We start from the raw sequence: 21,780 nt of genomic DNA on the forward strand, positions 1-21,780 counted from the left end.
ATGGAACTAAACTTAAAAAATGTAATATATAGCAAATATAGTCATATTAACAACAATAATAATAGGAATAAGGAGTATAATCTTAATAAATCATAGTACATGCAGACAGAAAAATTTAATAATTCAAATTTAATTCAAAATCATGACATGACGCCCATAAAACTGTCCAGTGATGAATCAAACGCGAGATTCAAGAGTCGAGACAGGAGAAACAGAAGCTTTGTGTGTCTGAGAATAAAACTATTTTGTATTTAATGTATCAAAGCTATACACACTATAGATACATCCATTTTATCAAAGACATGTAAATTATGCAGACAACGAGTTTAATCAAGATCACATTGGTTGGCAGGCCTGTCTTGATCACAGCTCATGTTCCTACAATCAGTCTGAAAAAAAAAGGTTGATGGTACAACAATACATCATATCCATCCTATCCATCCTGGCAGTTTATTTTACACAGAGCCATAGAAATGTAACATGACCCCAGCTGGCTGTTTTAATTAAAAGCGGCTTTAATGGAAGAGCAAAGTGAGGAGTGGCTGAGGGATCACTTGCGCATGAAATGAGACAGGACATCCATTGGCAGGGGGAAGATGATGGTGGAGTTCTTCTCCGCTGCGATGGTGTTGAGGGTCTGCAGGTAGCGAAGCTGCAGGGCTGACGGGGACTCCGCGATCACGAGGGACGCCTCCTTCAGGGCACGAGATGCGTTCATCTCACCTTCTGCTGCAATCACCTATATGTAGATCAAGAAAGAGAGAAATTAGTATAGCGTACAGTAACTAGCCTGAAAGTAAACACCTGAAAATAGTTGTGCTTGTGCATGCATGCACAGCAAATTCTTGCTAAACATGCCACATGCATGCACTGTATGTGTCATGCTGCACGTCCTGACCTTGGCTCGGGCTTCTCGTGCAGCCTCTGCTTCTGCAGCCATGGCTCTCTGCAGCTGATGTGGCAGCTTCACATCTTTGATCTCCACACGCTCTACCTTGATGCCCCAGTTGTCTGTGGCTTCATCTAGGTTGGACTGCAAAAGACAGAAAGAGGAAGAACTTAAAATACACCACACATGAAAGTCAAACATAGAGCTTTATGCAAACCAAACAAGTCCTTGAGAGAAAGCAAACATACAGTAATGTGTGAACAAAGGAGAGGCTTGAGTCTCAGAAAGAGATCACAGTAATGTAGATTCTTCATGCCAAATGGATCGGACCTTAATTATTAAAAATAATTCTAGCTACTGAAAAATCTATTGAAATCACATCACAACTGTACCTGCATGCTGTGAGCAATGCCCTCACGGTCAGACAAGAGCTCAGCCAGGTTCTTAGTACCCAACACATTTCTGAGGGTGGTCTGAGCCAGCAAACGGGTGGAGAAGTCAGCATTGGACACATTGGCCACAGAGGCGATGGGATCGCTGACCCGGAAGTACACCACACCGTCCACGCTAACTGTAACTGAGTCCTTGGTCAGGATCTATGAGAGAAATACATGAGAGTTTGCATGAGCGTGCTCACAGATTTGATCTGAATCGATTCAGAATGTTCCAAAAGAACATTTCCCCCTGGATGGTTTCGTGTTGTTCTACCTCTTGTGGTGGGATGTCAAATGAAACTGTCCTCAGGTCCACTTTCACAAAAGAGTCAGTGCATGGCAAAATGAAGAAAACTCCTGTAGACAAACATCATTTTGGGTTTAAAAAATAAAATAAATCTTTTTTTTAGACACAATAACTTCCTCATTCAGGACGTCAAGAGGATTGACAATAGTTGGTGTGTTTACCTGGTCCTTTAGCTTTCCTGTCTGTGATCCGACCCAGTCTGAATATGACAGCACGCTCGTACTCCTGAACAATCTGCAACACGGCCACAAAGACCACACAAACAAGCTCAGCTAATTTCACATTCAAATGTGCAATTGGTGGTTCGTGCATTATGACCTACTTTTGAGTTCACTCACTTTAAAACAAAACCAGATGGTGATGGGGAAGAGGGTGATTGTGAAGATGCCAGAGAGGATCACAATGAACCAACCAATGCATCCCAAAGCGCCTGTCCGTTCAGCTAAAGAGAGAGAGAGACATGTTTGAGTGTTTGAGTTTGACGTACTGTAAAACACCTGCACGTTTGCATTTAGAAGAAACAACCATTTGGGGTGTGACAGAAATGTGCCATAAAAGTCCAGAAGATCACATTCTGAGCAGTTTGAACTGACTTTTAAGAAATGACAAGACAGGAGACCTTAAAGAAAGCCTCAACTGCAGCGCGCATCAGCTCCTAATGAACCTATTTAATTTGACAAGCTGTTAACCAAAGTATTTAATATTCTGTAATCACAATATGACATTATTTAGAATGGCTTTCAATAGATTTCACTTCTGTTTTCCAGCTTAGATCTAAAACACACAGAGACTCTCTCACTCACAGTGCAAACAATAAAGCTGTACTCATGCAACGCGATCTGCGGAGTATCACTCCAAGAAAGTCATTTAGTGTGGGAAGCAGGTGCTAAGGTCATGGTTTCCAGCTCTAATGGCTGCATTATGGTCTGCTGTATCTGTATGTGTTTCACAAGAAAGCCATTACATCCCATTTAGAATTGAATTTGCAAAGAGCCTCTTGGCTGTTCTGATGTTTATTGCTGTAGTATCAGAAGAAAACAATGTTGTGGTGAAACCACAGGAAGTGCAGTTTCCGGTTGAACTAAAGGAAATTTCACCGTTTGCTGCACATCACAGACACCTGCAAATCTTTACAGGAAACCTGCAGCAAGGGTTTGCAAATTCACTTCACCTGTTCTAACTTTGCTGACCGTGCCAGTCTTCACTGTTTACATTGGAATAGGTTTCATTGAAAAATGATTAGTGCTTGGTCATTCATTCTTCATAATCTGTGTACCCAATAACTGCTTTATTGATATTTTATTGCAGTGTACACATCCTTCATGTGCACACAGTCATCCATGTCACATGATACCGGTGAACAGGTTGAGCATAATAAAGGTGATAACAAAGACTCTGATATGAAAACAAGCCTGTATCAGTGACTACATTAAAAAGCATTTACACACAATGTCTTCACAGAGCAGATGCTGACACACAAATACATGGAGACACACACACACACACACACACTCATTGGTCACATGCTTTTGGGACTCCTAATCGTGACATGTGATTTCTATCTCTATGGCGATGAAGTCGTACTTTGCCCTCAGTCCCTGTGGCTGCTTTTCACCTGAACAGGTGAGCTCCTATGCATATACAATGTACATAACACACTCCTGCTCACACACCTGACAGTATCGCCATCAGACAGGGAACTTACTGAAGAGTAAACAACAATGTTGATTTAAGCCTTAAGTCAATCCTGATGTAATTAAACACAGAGCTTGTTGTTAATATTTTACAGTCGTGTAAACATGAAAAGCTGAGAATAAAAGAAAAGTGAAAGAAATGTAGTTTATCTTACATATTAAATCTTCTTTGCTCATTCCTCTCCTCTTCTGGCTTTCCATTTGGTCCTCCATTTCCATATGCTGGTTAGAACTGAGAGGGGAAGTGTGTTGACAGACTTTGTTGAAGTGAATCTAGGCAGGAGGGAGTTACCCAGCCTTTTAAAGCTGCAATGCTGCAGGAAGAAAGTGTAGGTGTGGCTCCGACTCCGAGACGATCATTGATCATCAACAAAGTGCAATTATCACATCGCTAACATGTATACAGAAAATACTAGTCATATATAACAACCATATACTAAATGCATATGCTAGCAGCTGCCATTCAGAGATTATCTGATGGTGCCTTTAATAGTGAATCTAACCTGTTCCAATATAGCAAATAATAAGAAAATAATTTTTGAGGAACTTTCTCTGAAGATCTATTTCAAAGCCTGATGTGTATTTATCATAAAATGAACTAATGTCTGTTTGTGGAGAACCTTTTGTGGGTATCGATAGTTTATAGTGTTGGCAGAAATCAATAAAAGTAAATGCTTATTTCACCAACCTACTTTATAACCACAAGAACAAAAGAGAAGGAAGCGCAGGCAGGGGAAATCCAACATTCTGTCACTACACCCATTGTAGTAATACAGGAACACTGACTGTTGCATTAATGAAATTTGTTTCCTCTGCAAGAAATGGAAAGCTCATTAAGCTCATTCTGACTGGAATGATAATAATGATATGAATGGAAGGATTTGGTAGGATGTTAAAGACAGACTAAACTATATTTTTTTTTTAATTAAATGCACCTTAAAATGAAATCGATCACTGTTAAGTTCTCTAAGGAACTTATGCTAACTGCATAGGTTTGGTTGAGTAGAAACAAAAGTAATCAAACTGTGAATAGAATAGAAAAAAATCTAGATTGGAAACTGTCACAAAGTCTAGAGGTCTTGTGACTAATAGCATCACCCATGTGTTGTGTAACATTTATCACCACGGAGAGCACTGAATGGACTGTAAGCAGGCTTTAAAAGCATTAGAATACTGAAGGTTTGATAAAATAACAGAACAGGCAATATATTTATATGTGATTATCAATTGATGTAGACGACTACAGCCTATTGAACTTTCTCTGATCATAAGCCTTCATTTTTTAGATTTTTTTGTCTTGAGCTTGTCTTTTTTTAACCTACAGAACATTTTATTTATTTTATGACTCTTTTAGATCTCAAGCCCTTTAAAAAAAGTAAGTGATGGTCGTTACATCTATTTAAAAGCCCTCTAACTACAGGCTCGGCCTGTCTAGCTGTCTGTGTAATTGTGAGTTAAAGTGTCATGTGGTGTTTGCATTATTTCGCCCACCTTCGGTACTTTTAAGTGAGGGGCTTTCCTGATCGCCATGGTAACGCACAGAACAGAGATACAGCGACAGCTACAGTAACCAGCAGTTTACTGACAAAATAATAAAACAGGTGCAAATACAAAAAAAGGTCAAACAGAAAAAAACAACACAGTGTAACAAACATGTCAAACAATAACCTTCTGAGTATGAGGGCTACAGTAAATGAAGTCAGATTACAGTTTTCACCAGGTTGCAAACGTTGCTGCAGAATGCAGACATCCTCACGTCCACACATCAACAAACGCCGCATCTGCATACAGTACATTTGTTCAAATAGTGAAGTAAAAGTACGAGCAGGGTGACATCTGTCAACTCTAAACGTACAAAATAAAAGTGTGTTCACAGAAAATAACACCATGTTTGTGTTACATATGCGCCCTTGCGCAGCACAAAAATAAAAAAATATTCACGGTGTGCCCGCTTCAAAATACGTCTGCGCCGTAGGAGCTCAATAAAACCACCTCGATTTCATGTCATAATACAATATTCAATTCAGGACAATTTATTAGTATCTTCAGCATGTCCTTTCCACTGAGACTGGACATGAAATACTACATAAGATACTGTGGAGTCATTACATGATATCATGTACATCGTTCAATGTTTCTAGAATTCATTATTCACTAATAATTTGATTAAAAACAGCCAAGTCCAGCTAACATTAAAACCAGTCACAGTCTACTTGTAAAACCTACAGTAACAACTTTGACGACTCATATTTACAACCGCTCGCTATGAATAATGGGAGACATACGCCATCTCCCACACATGATTTAAACTGCTTTTTACAGTAGTGTTCCTCGCAGTGATGAGTCACTCTGTCTGTAACATACACGATAGATTACCTCTCCTATCTGCCCTGTGCTCCTCAGGGTTCAGAGCTGAGGGGTAGGGCAGGGTACGATAAGGGTCAGCAAGTTAAGTGTGCTCTCTTTTTTTAAAAGTGTGTTGTGGGATTCACTGCCAACCCAACTGGGGGTGCAGGCCTGGTTGGAGAGGGAAGGGGTTTCCTGGGGCTGGAGCATAGTTGGTGAAGCTGTTAGGCTGAGGAGTAAAGCTCTCCAAAGCAGATGTGGGATGAGCCTGCAACAAGACAAAGAAGAATGGTGTTTCTGTAGCAGCAAGGCTTTATCAAACAGACATTCAAATACTGTGCGTGCGTGTGTGTGTACCTGCAGGAGGGCAGACGGCATAGTTGGGTTGTGGAGGCCACTAAGCGGGCCAGCAGGGGAGGCAGAGGGAGAGAAGCCTGGCACCCCAGGGAAGGACAGCAAGCTGGGGAACCCGCTACTACCCGGAGCCTGGAGTCCACTGCTCAACCTGTAACACACAGAACGTTCACACAACATTCAGTTAATTATACACTTTCACCGTTCCACACCATGCTGTATGAACTCTCGTTTTCTATTCACTGTGACAAAATCTGAGCCTGAACAAGCGTTCTGCTGTCAGTTCATTACAACACTAACGTTACCTACACACATCCTGCTGGATGGAAAAGAGGAACATATTTAGTTAACTATTAAGCAATTCAGTGAATTGCTTAATAGGACGGGAAAAATGTATGTAAGCGTGAGTTGAAAAGGTCAATGTCATATCTCACATGGGTCAGTTTAAATACAGAGCTAGAGCACCCGGTTAGCTATTCTAAGCGTAAAAACTGGAAGCGGGAAAAAGCTCGTCTGTCTCTGTCCAGTGGAAACAAAATCTGTCTGCCAGCACCTCTACAGCTCACTAATTACATGTTATATCACGTGTGTTGAATCACTGCAAAACCTGACACGTAAAAACAACAATAAGCTGTTTTATGGGAGATAACTGCTCTGACGTCCTGACAAATGTATTTAAGTCTGTGTGCATGGTGTGAGTATACAGTATTATGTACTGATATTTGAGATGAATACACAAAAGGATGAATGACAATACAAACTATGACTAGAATGGAATAACTGGAAGATTGGAAACCTGGACCTGGAAGTGACCTTGACTCACTTTCTTATCACATTGTATAAAACTAGTAGCAAAATAGGAATAGAAAAGGTGCATATGTCCCTCATCTTATTTGTATATAGCTTATATATTCCCTATATAAGATTAGTAAGTAGTAGTAAGTATAACTTGGGTGTGTGAAATGTCAATCAAAGGTGAGGCGAGCGCTTGTAACACTTGTTGTTTGACAAGATAACGCGATGAATATATGGCTGGAAAGTCACAGCCTGACACTCCAGAGGAGGAGTACAGGTGGACGTTGCACCTTGTAAGTACACATAAAACACCAAGTGGAAAATCAATGGACATGAGTTATAAAGACATTCTAATCAGTGCCACATGTTCCAGTTAACCCAGAAGTGTCATGACTAACAAAGCTGGCCATGTTTAGGTTGTCCTGTGTCAATGTTGTCTCGTCATTTCCCGTTTTATTTTGAAAGGCACTCTCCTTTCGTTTCAGGTCACTTGCCCTTCCTCGTGTGTCACCGGTCTGATTGTCCGCCCCGCCCTGATTGTTTCCACCTGTTCCCCATTACCCTGTGTATATATTGTCTGCGTCTCACTTTGTCTGTTGCCAGTTCGTCTTGTCTTTTGTGCCAGAGAACCAGCTCCTTACCCTAGTCTTGTCAAAGTCCTTGTCTCGTGTTCGTGTCTTATCAGGTTTTGTATTTTATTTTGTTACTTTGTCTAGCCTTTGGATTTTCATAGTTTTTGCCCCTCATAAGAGTGGTTTTTCGTTTGTTACCTTTTCCCCTGAGTTGTTAGTAGGTTATCTCCCTCAAGTGTTTTTTTGTTTTCTTAGAGTATTTAGTGCTTTCCTCCCAGTGAGTGATTTTCTGTTGTACTTTTATGCATTTGGGTTCAAGCCTTTGTTCAGCCATGACAAGAAGCAATCCTGACTACTAACAGAATCAGAAATACTTTAATAATCCCAGGGGGATTTTTATTAACCACATGGTTATTAAAAATAGAGTCATGTAGTTCAAAGATTTTAGAATATTCATATTACATGGCTTCTGTAAACTGGGCAGTACAAATGTCCAAAGCTCACATACCCAGGCTGGAAGCTGGAACTGAAAGCAGATGCAAAGCCTGGCAAAACTGGCGACGAAGACGGAACTCCAGCCGCGGCCGCCGCAGCTGCAGCTACTGCCTGCAGCGGTGCCACTGATGCCACTGAAGATGGCGTGGCCCCTGGCAGTCCCATGAAAGACGACAACACGGGGCTTCCAGCACCGTGCCCTCCTGAGACCCCCAATCCTGGGAAGCCAGTAGGGCTAGGGCCAGGTGGAAGGCCTGGGAATATAGAGGGGGCAGAAGTGAGGCCCAGGCCGAAAGGGGAGGCTGCACTTTGAGCAGCGCTGTGAGCCAGGCCTTGGTAGATGGAGGTTGGTGGGTGGTTAGAAATGTTGCTGGTGGGAGGCATAGTGGCCATGGATGCAGGGATGCTGGACTGAGGGAGAGAGGAAGAAAGGGCGGGGAAGGTGGACAGGCCGGGATAATGAGAGGGAGCTGGGCTGGAGGACAGAGCTTGGAGGCCGCTGAGAGCGACAGGACTGGAGAGAGAGACTTGAGGAGAACCTGAAGGGTGTGACAGAGCGAAGGAACGTGCCAGGGCAGCCTGCGCAGAACCCTGCACCACCAGAGAGCTAACACACGGCGTGCCGGAGCGAGAGGTGCCCTTGAAAGCAGAGGGAACAGGGCTGTTACTGCCACTGTTACTGCCCCCACCATGTCTATTGAGGACTCCAGCCGCGACCATGGCAGCCTGAACCTGTGCAGAATGAACTGGGGAGGGTTTGGGGCTGAGACCTGGGGTGGAACAGCTCGGCATAACTGGAGTGGATGATCCAGGAGTGAGAGGCGGTGGTCCAGAGGGGGTATAACTCCGGATCACAGATCCAGAAGGGTTACCTGCTTGTGGGTGTAAGCCAGGGTGGGTGGATCCTGACTGGTGGTCTGTGGAATAAATCTTCTGCTGATTTCCCATGGAGTTTGTCTGACATAAAGGGTCTTGGCCACTGCGGGAAGTAGCGGGGGTGCCTGGTCGGGAAACGGCATGGAAGGGTGAAGAAGAGAAACTACCGGGGACAGGAGTTCCACAGGGGGTACCTGAAGGGGTGTGGGCTTTGATGACAGATGAGGGTGTAGGTGTAACGTGGCCACTCGGGGTTTGTGGGCCTGCTTTGATCACAGATGGAGATGGAGCAGGGGAGGGAGAGGGGGCATTAGGGTTGTGAGAGGGCACCATGCCGGGGAAAACTGGTGTGATAGGGGTCGTGGGAGTTGGCTGGGCGGGAGAGGCCTGTGGGGGGGCGGGCGTAGAAGGTGTGGACCCGTGAGGAATGAGGAGGGGTCCGCTGTTGACTCCAGGTGTGGTGTTCTGCAGATTGCTTGGTTTGGCGTAACCTAGAGGCAGAAAAAGAGCATGACTATTACCTGAGATGGCGTGACAAGGGAACAGTACCACAGACTTACACATGTATTGTTTTCTCTGATCAGTAGTGTTATTGTTCACAACAAATTTCATTCCAGGACAGACAGGAGAGGTTAAAACCCAAACTATTGTAGAAGAAGCGATCCACTCACATCTAAAAAAAAAACAAAACAAACAGGAAAGACACAGCAAGGAGGAATAGCCAGAGAGCATCCTTGCGTGCAGCTCATTACACAATGGAATGTCTTCTTCTCACCTTTGGGGAAATGTTTTAATAACGGTAATCTTTTAATAAGACTGCTTTGGACATTTGTCAATTTAATGAGACTTCTTTTGTGCACGTTATCTCCCCAAAGGCCCTAAAAGATGTATTTCAACTGTGAAAACTGATGAGACTACGCGTTCAAAAAATAAGTTACGTGAGCGAGTTAAATGCCAGCACACAGCATGATTCCAGAGAGGAAAAAAAAAGATTAATGGCATTAGTTTGAAGCTATTCCCAGCCCAACCATTCTCACAATTCACCAAGACATACTTCTACAATGACTGACCAGAAAACAGAAGCACCAGCACGTCGTACTTCAATCGTGTGCCCTGTGAAAGCACACGTTATTGACTGTGACTCTAATTGGCTGATAAAAATGGAATCAAATTAATCAAATGCTTCCCTCAAAATGAGCACAGACTTGAACTGCCATCAGGAATCCAATACACAGCTGTTGTATTGGGGAGGATGTATTATTTTTCTGGTCACTCAGTGTACTCTGACACAAGTAAGAAGCACATTCTTCACCTGGTAAAAGGTTTCAAAAGCTCGAGAGGTGCAAGAAAGCAGCATGCCAGGTAGTTAGGGCGGCAAGCTTTGGAGTTGCTGAGCTGCCACACGCTCACGCACACACACATACGCGCCCACACGCACGCTCGATTCGTACCTGCTACTTTGTGGGTGGAGTTGTAGGGGGGAGGGGGCACGTTGGCTGTTATAACCCCTCCCACAGAAACAAGGCCTGCGTTGTTGTATGCACCTGAGTAGCAGTTGCAAATATTAACAGTGTCCACCAGGCTTCTTTCCCACACACACACACACGCACACACACATACATAAATGTTAAGAATCACCCCACCACTGATTAAACCTCAGTCAGTCCCAGACGGAAACAAAAATCATGCCTAACTATTCGTAAAACCACTCAAAGAGTAATTATTAATTCCTCTGTAGCTGTTACCTCGTCACTACAGTGTTAACTGTACAGGGCAGGGAATGGTACTGTGAAGATGAAGTGTGTAAGTGGGTTGTTCTTACTTGGTGCGATGGTAGCATGGGGTCGACACGGTGGTATAGGGTAGGGCACGGGCCGGTGAGGGTTGTAGGTTGAAGGAAACTTAAAAGGGAAAAGACAGACGTTATAATATTATACCATCCTGTGTACGGTCATTTAAAAGCCAAAAACAATGAGGCATTATCTGCAGCACACAGTACAATAGTGTTTACATACGTACTAGCATAAAGAAATACTAGTCAAATAAGTGTATGTGTGTGTGTGTGTGTGTGTATGTTTCCATTAGTCTGTTCACACCCTCAGCTATTGCTACCGCAATCCATTTAGTGCTCTCGCCTTGGTCTATCTTGACGTCATTATCATGGGAAGGTAACATAATTAGTCATGTGAGGCCTTGTCACTCAGTCACGAGATCACTCTGACACCGTTACGTCATCCCGGTCAGTGATCTATCCAGTCTAGTGCTTACAGGTTTGAATGGTCCGGTGATCCGAGAAGCTATTCCTTTCCCCTCTATGCTGTTCGAAGCATCCTCTTTCTTCTCGCCTTCTTTCTTCACTGCAGGGATTCCCTGAGATCAGAAACAACATTTTCAGGAAGCCATTTTTTGAGCAGAGAAAAAAAAAATCTCTCAGAGATGACACACATGTGGTGTCTACTTAGAATGAATTCAATAGCTATCTTTCTGCTACTGAGTAATCAGCAGTAATTTAACTGTATAAATATTACATTTACATAATGTAAAAAAAAGTTTCTCTTTCATGGTGAGCGTATAGTAGATATATTTGTGTGTATCTGAGTTGGATTATTGTCTGTAACTCTGGGACATTAAAGTTTTAGACTATCCTGAGACATAGAGGTGGAACAGGTTAAAGTACAGGGAGCAGGGGCCTGCACATACTTACAGGGAATGTGCCGCTGACCAGGCTGGGTCTGCCTTTGGGGTATGGATTTCCTGGTATTATACCACAGGAGGAGATCATGGCTATAGGAGCCTTGCAGCCAACCTTACACACCTAATGAGACAGAACGTTGTAATATTTTAGACATTTTGTGTGTGTGTGTCATGCATTAAAGACATTCTAATTATTAGGGACGTCAAACATAATCCATTAACACAAGCAGCCCAACATTTTAAAAGCTTAAATTTAAATTGCTTCAGTCGCCCATCCCTATAATCTCACTGGGCAACAGTTGTTTCTTGGGATTTTATGTTTACCAAAGGGACTCCATCTTCATAACAATGTATAGCTATTGATAACTGGAATTTGTACAGGTGAACTCACCTGCTCCAGTATCCTGCGAGCCCGCTTCTTCTCAGACAAATGTATGCGGAACAGATCCTCCACAGGACGATAATTCTGGGCATCTGAAATGTTCCTGTATGAGAACAGAAATCCAAAAATTAAAGTGAATGAATTTAACAATTTCACACCAGACTGAACCAAACAGGTTGATATTACAACACAACATTGGACTGTTTTAAAAATGTACTCACAGAGCTATTAGTTCCAGGACGATCAGTCTGTCCTTTGAGAAGGTGAAGCAATTCAGGATATTTGCTACTTTTGTTGTAGGGATGGCAACCATTTTCTAAGAGCAAGAGTTGAAAAACAGGTTTAAATAACACAGTACCAACATAACAACCACAGAGAAAGACAGAGAATAAGACATTTTTTCACAAATATTGGTGTTGTAATTGCTTTTATCTTTTATATATTTTCTTTCATATTATTGCAAACCATGAACTGCCTTGATTATTTCAAACTGTTACTCACATGCTGCAGAGCTTTGACTGCTTTGATCTGTGGCTCTGCCCATGAGAAGTACTTCAGTATCTCCATCACCTGCAGACATGCAAGACAGTGTTACAACTTACATCAACTTCAGGAGGATCAGATCTAACTTGAGCACAAAGAGGTGGAGGTTGTGGAGGACTACAGGTACTTGGGTGTGCAGGGGACAGAGCAGACTCTACTTCTGGTGGAAGCTCAGGTCCTTTAATGTGTGCAGCAAGATGCAGTTTTCTTTGCAGCAGCCTCAGAGCCAGCGACACTCAGACACTGAATAAACTAATTAAGAAGGCTGGCTCTCTGCTGGAGCTGGTTGTAGAGAGAAGGATCCTCCACAAACTTCTCAGCATTGTGGACAACAGCTCATATCCCCTACATGACCTCCTGATGGAGCAGCAGAGCAGATTCAGCCGGAGACTCCTGCAGCTCCACGGTACAAAGGGCGCAACAGGAAGTCATTCCTGAGCACTGCCATAAAACACTTCATGATGACTCCCTTCTGTGCAGGGAGACGAGTCTCATTCTGTGACAGTTGATATTTGGATATGGACAGTAATACACAACTGGCACTGACTAAACTTGCATAATGCACATCTGTTTGTTACTGTACAGAGTTTATGAATATCTTTATATATTTTTACACGGACAGAATGTGTTCTTCCTTCCCTTTGACTCGTGTACTTGTTTGTTTGTAATACTTACTGACTAACTGCAACATAAAATCTATCTATCTGTCTATCTATCTATCTATCTATCTATCTCAAAGCAATTTTGAATACCATCTTTATGGATGAAAAAACACCATGTTTTCATGCATGTGTAATCACCTGAAAATAAGAATCTTTTTGTTTAAGTTACTTAAAAATGATCCTTGTTATATCTACAGTGGGAGTGGGTCCTCTTTCATGGAGGCTGCCATATTGAAACACCGTGTTTCTACAGTAGCCCAGAACAGACAAACCCAACGCTTTGCTTTTTTATGTGAATTTTGCAACCAGAGTTTTTCCTACATGCTTAGAAGAAGCGAGTAAGGTATGAGAGATTCATTTGGTTGCAATCTGAAACTTCACCTACACACTGGACCTTTAAGATTCATTTTCCTTATTACATATTTACTGACAGTTTGTCCATAACCATAATTATTTATTACATGTTTATGTTCTTTTGACTCTAAACAGGGTCCTTAAAGTGTTGTTTCTCCTTTATACTAAGAAGGTTGGAGTGATGTGAGGAGATCGCAGTGCAGTGATTCGTCCACTAGATGCAACTAAATCCTACACACTGGACCTTTAAGTGTGTAAATCTTCTCGTGTACATTAGTTTTTAGAGCAAGTCAAAAAGAAATCAAGAACTATCATCAGGTCCTAATATGAAGCACATGGATGAACTTTGAGAGTATCATTCAAATCTGTGGGAAGCACGTTTGTCCTGTGTGGCAGGACACAACATGTGGTGAGCACGATGCGTGTTTGGACAGTTACCTGCTCGCTTGAGAAATAGCCGTGCACCTGCTCTATAGCCTTGATCCTCTGGTCGGTGAGGACGCACTGAAACACACGAGAAACGAGCAAAAGGCCGGAGTTAAAGAGGATTTTTAAAATCTGACCTCAGACAGACAGTTCGGGATCAGACACCGCTTACCTTTCTGATCTCGTCCAAGACGATATCAAACGATTTCTTATCCATGTTTGGAAGATTCAACCCGATTCTCTCTTCGTCAATAAACAGTTATTACACTATACAACACGTTTTATAAGAGAACCGATGAGGTCACTGAAGATAAAATGCATAAAGTCTGAACTGTGTTAACGATCCAGCGTTACTGATTTCAATTCATTCATACAGCAGCGTTTAATGGCAGTGAATGATCCGCTCCGTCCTGAAGCTACATGGTCTTTACACGATCCAACTTTCCGCCCGGGAACAATGACTCGAAAACAAGAGAAGCTTGCATCTGCAGCGCAAAGAAAAAAAAAAAAACCTGTCTGCACCAGATCTGTACCGCGGCTAACAACAAGCTAGCCAGCTAAAGGCTAACTCGACTCGACAAAAAAGACGCAGGGGGAAAAATGCGCTAGAATAATGCGCACGTCTGTTTGTTCGAGCGTAAGTTTGCGTCCGACGCTGACGATAGTTACGACAGACGCTGGAAAATGTGAATATTAATTAAAAAAAAACTCAAAATAAACGCGCTCGGAAGGTTAGCTGCCTCGCTAGCTTCCACTGACAGCTGGCGCTAGTAACGTCAACATCGGGAAGGACCCCTCCGTGCTGCCTGTCAGTAAAGACACCGTGTGGTACAATATATGAAAAGAATGAGACAACTACACTTTGTTTGAAAAATATTATCGATACAAAGAGTTAATTTATGCTCAGTGTAATTGTTAGGTTTGTTTTAATAATATATTTTTTATCGTCAGGCCATATTTGGACAGCGCACAGGAAGTAAACATGAAGTGAGTCTCGGCGGCGGAGGAGAAAAATAAAAAAATAATAATTTTAGTAAATAATTGTTTTTAGAACATTGAACATGGACCGGTTCACGTGGTCAAACGGGCTCCTGGAAATAAACGAAACTTTAGTGATTCAGCAGCGAGGCGTCAAACTCTACGACGGAGACGACAAGGTGAGTGTGTGACAGTGATAATACAAGTCAGACTGACGGTGCTGATGGAGTTCAGGTGGATTCAATCTGAAGTGTAAGCAGATAAAAACATGCCGTGTCTTCCTGTCATCGCGCCAGGCTAAGCTGGATGTTGGAGTCGCCCTGCTGAGCACTCACAGACTGATCTGGAGGGACGTTAAAAATCATGTAAGACAAAAGTGAACGATACTTCCTGACTGCTCCTTTTTTTAAAAATGTTCTCTACTGACTTTCATGATGTCCTCTCTGTGTGCCTGCAGGAGTGCTGCATAGCAATGCCCCTGTCACAGATCGTCTTCTTTGAGGAGCAGGCTGCAGGAATAGGAAAGAGGTGAGCGTCAGTGTTGTCATTTTAACCAGGTACACAGTTCACAGTGAAATCAGACGGTGTAAACACACAGTGCAGACAGGACTATATTAAAGTGCACACACATTGCAACACAAAATACAACAAGGGCTGCATAAAGTGCAGCACGTTCAGACAAGAAACAACAGACAGAGTGTGTATGTACATGTGCTACAGATGGAAATATACAGTATGACTATATAAGCTTAATTTAGTAATGAGGTAGGTAATGAATACAAATTTAGTAGCAGCAGAGACAAAAGGTGCAAAGTGTCCGGTGCAATGTGCACATTGTTTTATGTTTGCAATTATATTAACAGTCTGCATGATATATTTAATTTTTTAATATACCATAATTATATAAAGAAAAATTGGCATAAATTGCCCGTAGGTGTGAATGGTGTTTCACTGTGTGTCTTGTCTCTATGTGCTCTGTGATGAACTGGCAACTTGCCCAAAGTTTCTAACAACAATAATGATAGCTAGGATTTCAGTATTACATTAAACAAAATAAGCAAAAAACAATATTTAATATGTAAATGTGTCATTTGACCAAAGCTGGAGCTTTTTCAAGGCTTTGTATTTTCTTTATTTGTGGCATGATTTGTAGTGCTCACTTACAAGTTTGCTCACTGCAAAGCTTAGGAAAAAAAATAATAGAATGAGTTTAAGTTTATATTTTTAAAAAATAAAATGTAATAAATGGTAAATAAAATGGTTAATTGTTTTCATTATCATCATTTCATTGTTGCGCCGTTTATCCCGCAGTGCAAAAATAGTTATCCACCTGCACCCAGCACCTGCCAACAAGGAGCCAGGCCCCTACCAACACAGCAAGTACCCCTTCATCAAGCTGTCCTTCAAAGAACATGGGCAGATCGAGGTAGGCCCACTTATACGTGTAACTTATGTACTTATTGTTCACTCAATAATGAGCCTTCTTTAGAGAGACTCTGTGTTTGTTTATGACCTTGTTTTGCAGTTTTACAGGAGGCTAACAGAGGAAATGACTCAGAAGAGATGGGAGAACACGCCAGTTTCACAACCCATTCCCACAGGAACAAGCTCTCAGGTCAGAAGCTGAACTGATGTTCCTCCTCCTCCAACTAGAATCTCTTCCTTTCCGCTGTCTTATTTTTCTGAAATTTGTTTGATTTAGATGCCAGGAGCTCATGTGATTTGTTTCCACAGCACAGATCATTGTATTAGCTGACAGAAACTCAGTAGGTTAAATTATGATCCACAGGAGGGCAGTGTTGTCACTGTATTGTCAGAGTCTCTGACCTTAGTATGCATCATGTTGATTTGCTGCATCATTCACTGACATATTAAATCATATATATTGTATCCCACAGCAAGAGCTGCACTTAAGTACACTGAGCTTTTGTGTAGGCAGTTAGACTCATATTATTTGCATTAGTGTCTTGTCTTGTTTATTCTAAATGTTATAAAATAACAGTCATTAAAATCGATTTCTATAATGTAACAGCAGTTTGTAATTTGATCTCTCCCCACAGCTTGTCTTTTCTTGTCTTTCATGGCTTCTTGCCATGGCTTGCTTGTGTGTCTGACTACATGTGTTTATCTTTCCTTTGTGGTCCCGTAGGCAGGAAGGACTCGTGCAGTGGGGATTGTTGGCATTGAGAGGAAGATAGAGGAGAAGAGGAAAGAAACAGACAAAAACATTTCTGAGGTACTGTTGACGAAAAAAATGCTGAAACGCTGAGAAATATGTCAGAATCTTGAGAGTAAACTGCCTCTATGTCCTGCCATCAACCTCTTGAAAGCTGCAGAGTTGTGCATAGATTATATTAGCGTCTTATTATATGCATAAGTAGTTGACATATTTTGGCAACTGACCTGGGAACACAGAGTGGTTTGGTTTTGAGAATCTTCTATGAATGCTTTGATCTGTTTTTTTTTTTTTTACTTTCACTGTCAGAATTTATTGAAACTCACATGAATTCAAGCTGACCACAGCTGCTGTGGCACTTGTTAGGCAACCATGAAGTTATGTGTTCATACAGCCAGTGTTGGACAGACTGTATGTATGTCTTTATTATGAAGTACATCAAACTGTGTGATATATATTTATCTTTTATGGAAGGTCTAAGAGGCTTAGGGAGGATTTTATCATCGGTCACAGGAGGGGTGGAGGGGTGCTGTGGAATGATTTTTGCAGCCAGGAAGTTTTGTGGTTTATTTAATTGTGACAATTTTTGAGCACTCATTTAGCCTCTTTTTTTCCAGGCCTTTGAGGACCTCAGTAAGCTGATGGTGAAGGTAAAGAATACATTATTTTGCCTGTCATTGATTTATGATTTTTGATTTTTGATTGATGTTGAGTGTTAAACTATGCAATGCTGAATGACTGTCTACTCTAACAGGCCAAAGAGATGGTGGAGCTGTCCAGATCGATAGCCAACAAGATCAAAGACAAGCAGGGAGACATAACAGAAGATGAGGTAAGAACCTGCAACATAAGACTGTCGAAAGTATCAATATTCTATACTATTTCAATACCAGAGAACTACAGAAACACCGAAACAAAAATCATATGTACAATCAGATTTTCAACCCAACGCTGCACAGATGAAACAACAAAAAGAAAGTAATCATTGTTAACATTACTGGTCAGCAACTGTTAGGCTCAGTTGATTAAATAGTAATAATATTTCAGTTATTATTAACAGTTTTACAAATGTGTAATTCTAAAAAAGAAGATTGTCATATTTTTTGTGCGGAGGAAGTGTTTTTTTTTTTAATGCTAGTTTTGTGTGAATGTTTAAATCATCACATGCAGCAGTACTTAGATAAGATAGTAGTTAGGTAAGATATTTTTATTGAAGTCTTTTTTATATGTGTACTTTCACAAACAAGACACACAAAGGAACAGACATGCAAATTCAGAACACCTCATCAACTCCCACCCTCAACCCTGATACAGTAAAAAATAAGATAAATAAAACAATTGCATCTGAAAAGCAAAATAAAATACAATTAAATGTTGTATGAAGTCCCAAATAGTCAAAATCATAGAAGTAGACAAAGTAGTAAAGGGGAGCAGGTAATATACTGACATACTAGTTAAACTGATGTAGTGATGGTAGTAAGGACAAGAAAGAGCCCCATATCTTTTCATACTTCTCTGGGTTCCTCCTCACACTGAATAAGATTTTTTTCAGGTGTGCTGTAGGATGTTAGCAGTAGTTCATTTGAATCATAAAAGCCTGGAGTAATACTCTCCAACTTCACTGGAACAGTTTACACACAACATGTGTAATCTGAGGCCTGATGCACATGATGTACACAAACATAGTGTGATTGCGTGATGGTGCTAGTTTAAGTAGTTTGCTTCTGTTCTGCTTTTCAGACCATCCGCTTTAAGTCCTACCTCCTGAGCATGGGTATCGCTAACCCCGTTACCAGGGACACGCACGGATCAGGAACACATTACCATTTGCAGCTGGCTAAGCAACTGGGAGATATGCTACAGGCACCTCTGGAGGTAGGTGTGTGGTGTGTTTTAGTCAGTCCGTACACTCATTTCATTCTCCCTGACTCTTCGTCTTTCTGCCTCTCTCGGCTCTCTCAGGAGCGCGGCGGTATGATGGCTCTCACCGAGGTGTACTGTCTCGTCAACCGCGCTAGAGGGATGGAGGTACCGCTCACATAAGTGCAACACTCACGCAAATGTTTTAGGTGGTCTATCACGTACTGAATTTTTTTTTTTTCCCCTTCCACAGCTTTTATCTCCAGAAGATTTGGTAAACGCGTGCAAGATGTTTGAGTCGTTGAAGCTTCCGTTGAGGTGAGTTTGAGTTGTTTAACGTGTCCGTGCACACTTTGATACATTCGTCTGTGTGTAGACCAGACTGGGTGTTTATTAAAGGAATATATAGGGAAGGGTGGGCGCCTGCTTTACAGAGGCCAGGCTCTTCCTGCCCGGCTTCCTGTTGTTGGAAGTTGTGTCCAACCCTCTATGACTGTCATTTCCTGTCACTTCCTGGGGTTTCAAAAGAAACACAGGCCTGTTTCCGTACCACACTGGTCCTGGTTACCCCAAACTGGTTTTAGCTTAATAAAAGATTACTTCAGCATAAATCTGTTGACCGGATCGCTCTTTCTCTCACACACACACACACACACACACACACACACACACACACACACTCTTTCCTTCATCTGTCTTGTCTTGTTTGTAGGCTGCGTGTGTTTGACAGTGGTGTGATGGTGGTCCAGCTGCAGTCTCACAGTGAAGAGGAAATGATAGCCTCTGCACTGGATAGTGTAAGCTTTACCCTTTACAAACATTATACTGACGCTGACATGGTCTGGACTGATCAAACAGCATACTGTCATATATGTAGAGAAGAAGTCACAGTTTTCGTCTTATCCCCTGACTCATCTCTGTATCTCTTCGTCTTCTCTTCTGCAGGTGTCAGACAAAGGCTCTTTGACAGCAGAGGAGTTTGCGAAGCTTCTGGGTCTCTCTGTTCTTCTGTCTAAAGAGCGGTAAATGAACTCAGAAATACAGATGAACAGTAGAACAGTTTACTAGTTTTACCACACAGTATTGTTGTAGTAAGAATATTCACAGTTGCCCTTGTTTTTTCATTTGAATGTTCTTTATTGCTGCATTTTGTGACACGCGTTTCTTCTTTGTCTCCTCTTGTCGATTCCCTCCTCGTCTCCAGGTTGTTGCTGGCTGAGAAGATGGGTCACCTGTGCAGAGACGACTCTGTGGAGGGTTTGAGATTCTACCCAAACCTCTTTTGACCCATTTACAGTCATTATTGTTGAGAACTTAAACCGGGCTGCACCTTGCCTGCTGTACTGTAAGTGCAGCAGCATTCTGGTTCTGATCACTGAATGGTTGGTGTTCTGTTAATGGTAGATCTCTGCAAATCCACTGCAGACATTACCAGCTATTTTCTCTCTTAAGTCTAAGAGAAAAGAAACGTTTATCGAGAAGATTCTTTTCCAGAAACTCTTGAAGAAATTGAAATACTGTACGTGCAGCAAAATGTTCCCTGATCTGCTCTGCTCATTCAAATGATCATGTTTAGTAATAAACGAGTTTGGGAAAACTGACTGACTGGATACATTTTACATTGCACCACTTTGACTTTCATTGATGGCACACTCACTTTTTTTTTTTTTTTTTTTTTACAATTAGCATGGACATGAAAACCCTGTAGCCACCTATCATATGTTTAAGTCATTAAGCTTGCCGTGCTGTCCCAAGGATCTAAACCTTCACCTTTAATATCGTTGGTTTCTCACACTTGTCCGTCAAAACATGATCCCTTCTCCAGTCAGACATGTCACAGAGGATACACACCTGATCTGTTGTCAGTTTGGTTCACAGCATATAAAATACGGGGCACATTGCCAAATGTCATTCTCCAGACAATTAATCCCTTCGCTGCAGAGGTTGCGTTGTAGAAATTCCAGTTGTGACTGAGAGATAAGAGACGTAATAATTGGCAAAGAGCAGTTCTGTAAATTCGATCACCTTACCGCACATACTTTGTGTCATGTTAATGAGTAACAGCAGCAGGTTTAAGTAGCAACATGTCTAAATGTTATATTTGCTGCTGGGAGTGTTATCGCTGTACTTTTATTTTTAATCTTTGTGTCCCTGCAGGGCTTTTTTACACATAGAATAGAAAGGGTCTTTGTTCCCATTGTGAGCTGCTGAGCAGTGAAGGGTGTTTCATCTCCAGAGAAGCTTCCTGTTTTCTCCTGCCTCTCTCTCTCTCTCTCTGTGTGTCTGCAGTGGTCCACAGCTGATTAGATTACGCTGCCATGTGGTTAACAAGTTTGATAGTAGATGAACTGGGCTGCTTCAGGAAGTCGTGAGGGCTGAACAGGGACAGGACTGATCATAAGAATTAGGGATTTGTGCACGACGTTCAACTTTTGGTAAATGTTTTTTCTAGAACAAATAGGTCCTGTTCTTGCATGCTCAGTATGACTGATTTACTCAGTGGTGCGTTGTAAGTTAATCCTTATCCTGAATGGCAGAGCGTCATCTGTTCAAATCTTAGCAATGATTTGTTTTTTCACAATAAATCCACGATTGTCTTCTATCTAAATACAATATGTTTCTTTTTAAACATTGTCTTTTCACATCCCTCTTCATAAAAAAAAAAAGATTTATGTTCGACTGCCACTTGAAAGAGTAGATCCATCTGTTGAACCTCACATACCTCTCCATGCAGTCACTTTCCTCAGGCACCTGTGCTGAAATCTCTGGATGACTCAGGTACAGGTAGTTGATAACAATCTCACACAAACTTCAAACTGTATAGAATTTACTTGAACCTGCGTGTGAAGGTACTGCAGGGGCACGTCTGTATTTGAGAACCAGTATTTTAGAAATGAAGTAAGTGAGTGAGAGTCTGAATTTGATAACAGAAATTCAGAACCC

General features: G+C 41.7%; 3 protein-coding genes across 4 annotated transcripts; 1 reads left to right on the forward strand and 2 right to left on the reverse strand.

The window, feature by feature from the left end:
- Positions 1-112: 112 nt before the first annotated feature.
- On the reverse strand, positions 113-3,634 carry stoml3b (stomatin (EPB72)-like 3b). The gene is made up of 7 exons (XM_010737013.3): positions 3,480-3,634; positions 1,969-2,072; positions 1,792-1,864; positions 1,598-1,680; positions 1,282-1,485; positions 899-1,033; positions 113-739 (listed from the first exon to the last, which is right to left on the reverse strand). Exons 1-7 carry the CDS (start codon positions 3,541-3,543, stop codon positions 551-553), a joined length of 852 nt encoding a protein of 283 aa, XP_010735315.1. The 5' UTR covers positions 3,544-3,634; the 3' UTR covers positions 113-550.
- A 1,252-nt stretch (positions 3,635-4,886) lies between these two features.
- Positions 4,887-14,589, reverse strand: proser1 (proline and serine rich 1). 2 transcript variants are annotated; one of them, XM_010737011.3, is made up of 12 exons: positions 13,996-14,589; positions 13,836-13,901; positions 12,340-12,408; positions 12,060-12,154; positions 11,848-11,941; positions 11,467-11,577; positions 11,031-11,132; positions 10,585-10,663; positions 10,214-10,306; positions 7,900-9,253; positions 6,028-6,175; positions 4,887-5,938 (listed from the first exon to the last, which is right to left on the reverse strand). In XM_010737011.3, exons 1-12 carry the CDS (start codon positions 14,038-14,040, stop codon positions 5,813-5,815), a joined length of 2,382 nt encoding a protein of 793 aa, XP_010735313.3. In that variant the 5' UTR covers positions 14,041-14,589; the 3' UTR covers positions 4,887-5,812. The 2 variants fall into 2 exon arrangements, with proteins under 2 accessions (XP_010735313.3, XP_010735314.3); XM_010737012.3 differs by lacking the exon at positions 10,214-10,306.
- A 180-nt stretch (positions 14,590-14,769) lies between these two features.
- On the forward strand, positions 14,770-20,438 carry vps36 (vacuolar protein sorting 36 homolog). The gene is made up of 14 exons (XM_010737010.3): positions 14,770-14,980; positions 15,098-15,166; positions 15,259-15,329; positions 16,113-16,227; positions 16,327-16,416; positions 16,951-17,037; positions 17,595-17,627; positions 17,732-17,809; positions 18,718-18,852; positions 18,940-19,005; positions 19,091-19,155; positions 19,550-19,634; positions 19,783-19,859; positions 20,042-20,438. The coding sequence occupies exons 1-14, from the start codon at positions 14,885-14,887 to the stop codon at positions 20,121-20,123; spliced, it is 1,149 nt and encodes a 382-aa protein (XP_010735312.1). The 5' UTR covers positions 14,770-14,884; the 3' UTR covers positions 20,124-20,438.
- Positions 20,439-21,780: the final 1,342 nt, after the last annotated feature.

This window comes from Larimichthys crocea, chromosome XXII, assembly GCF_000972845.2.
Source record: "Larimichthys crocea isolate SSNF chromosome XXII, L_crocea_2.0, whole genome shotgun sequence".
NCBI lineage: Eukaryota > Metazoa > Chordata > Actinopteri > Sciaenidae > Larimichthys > Larimichthys crocea.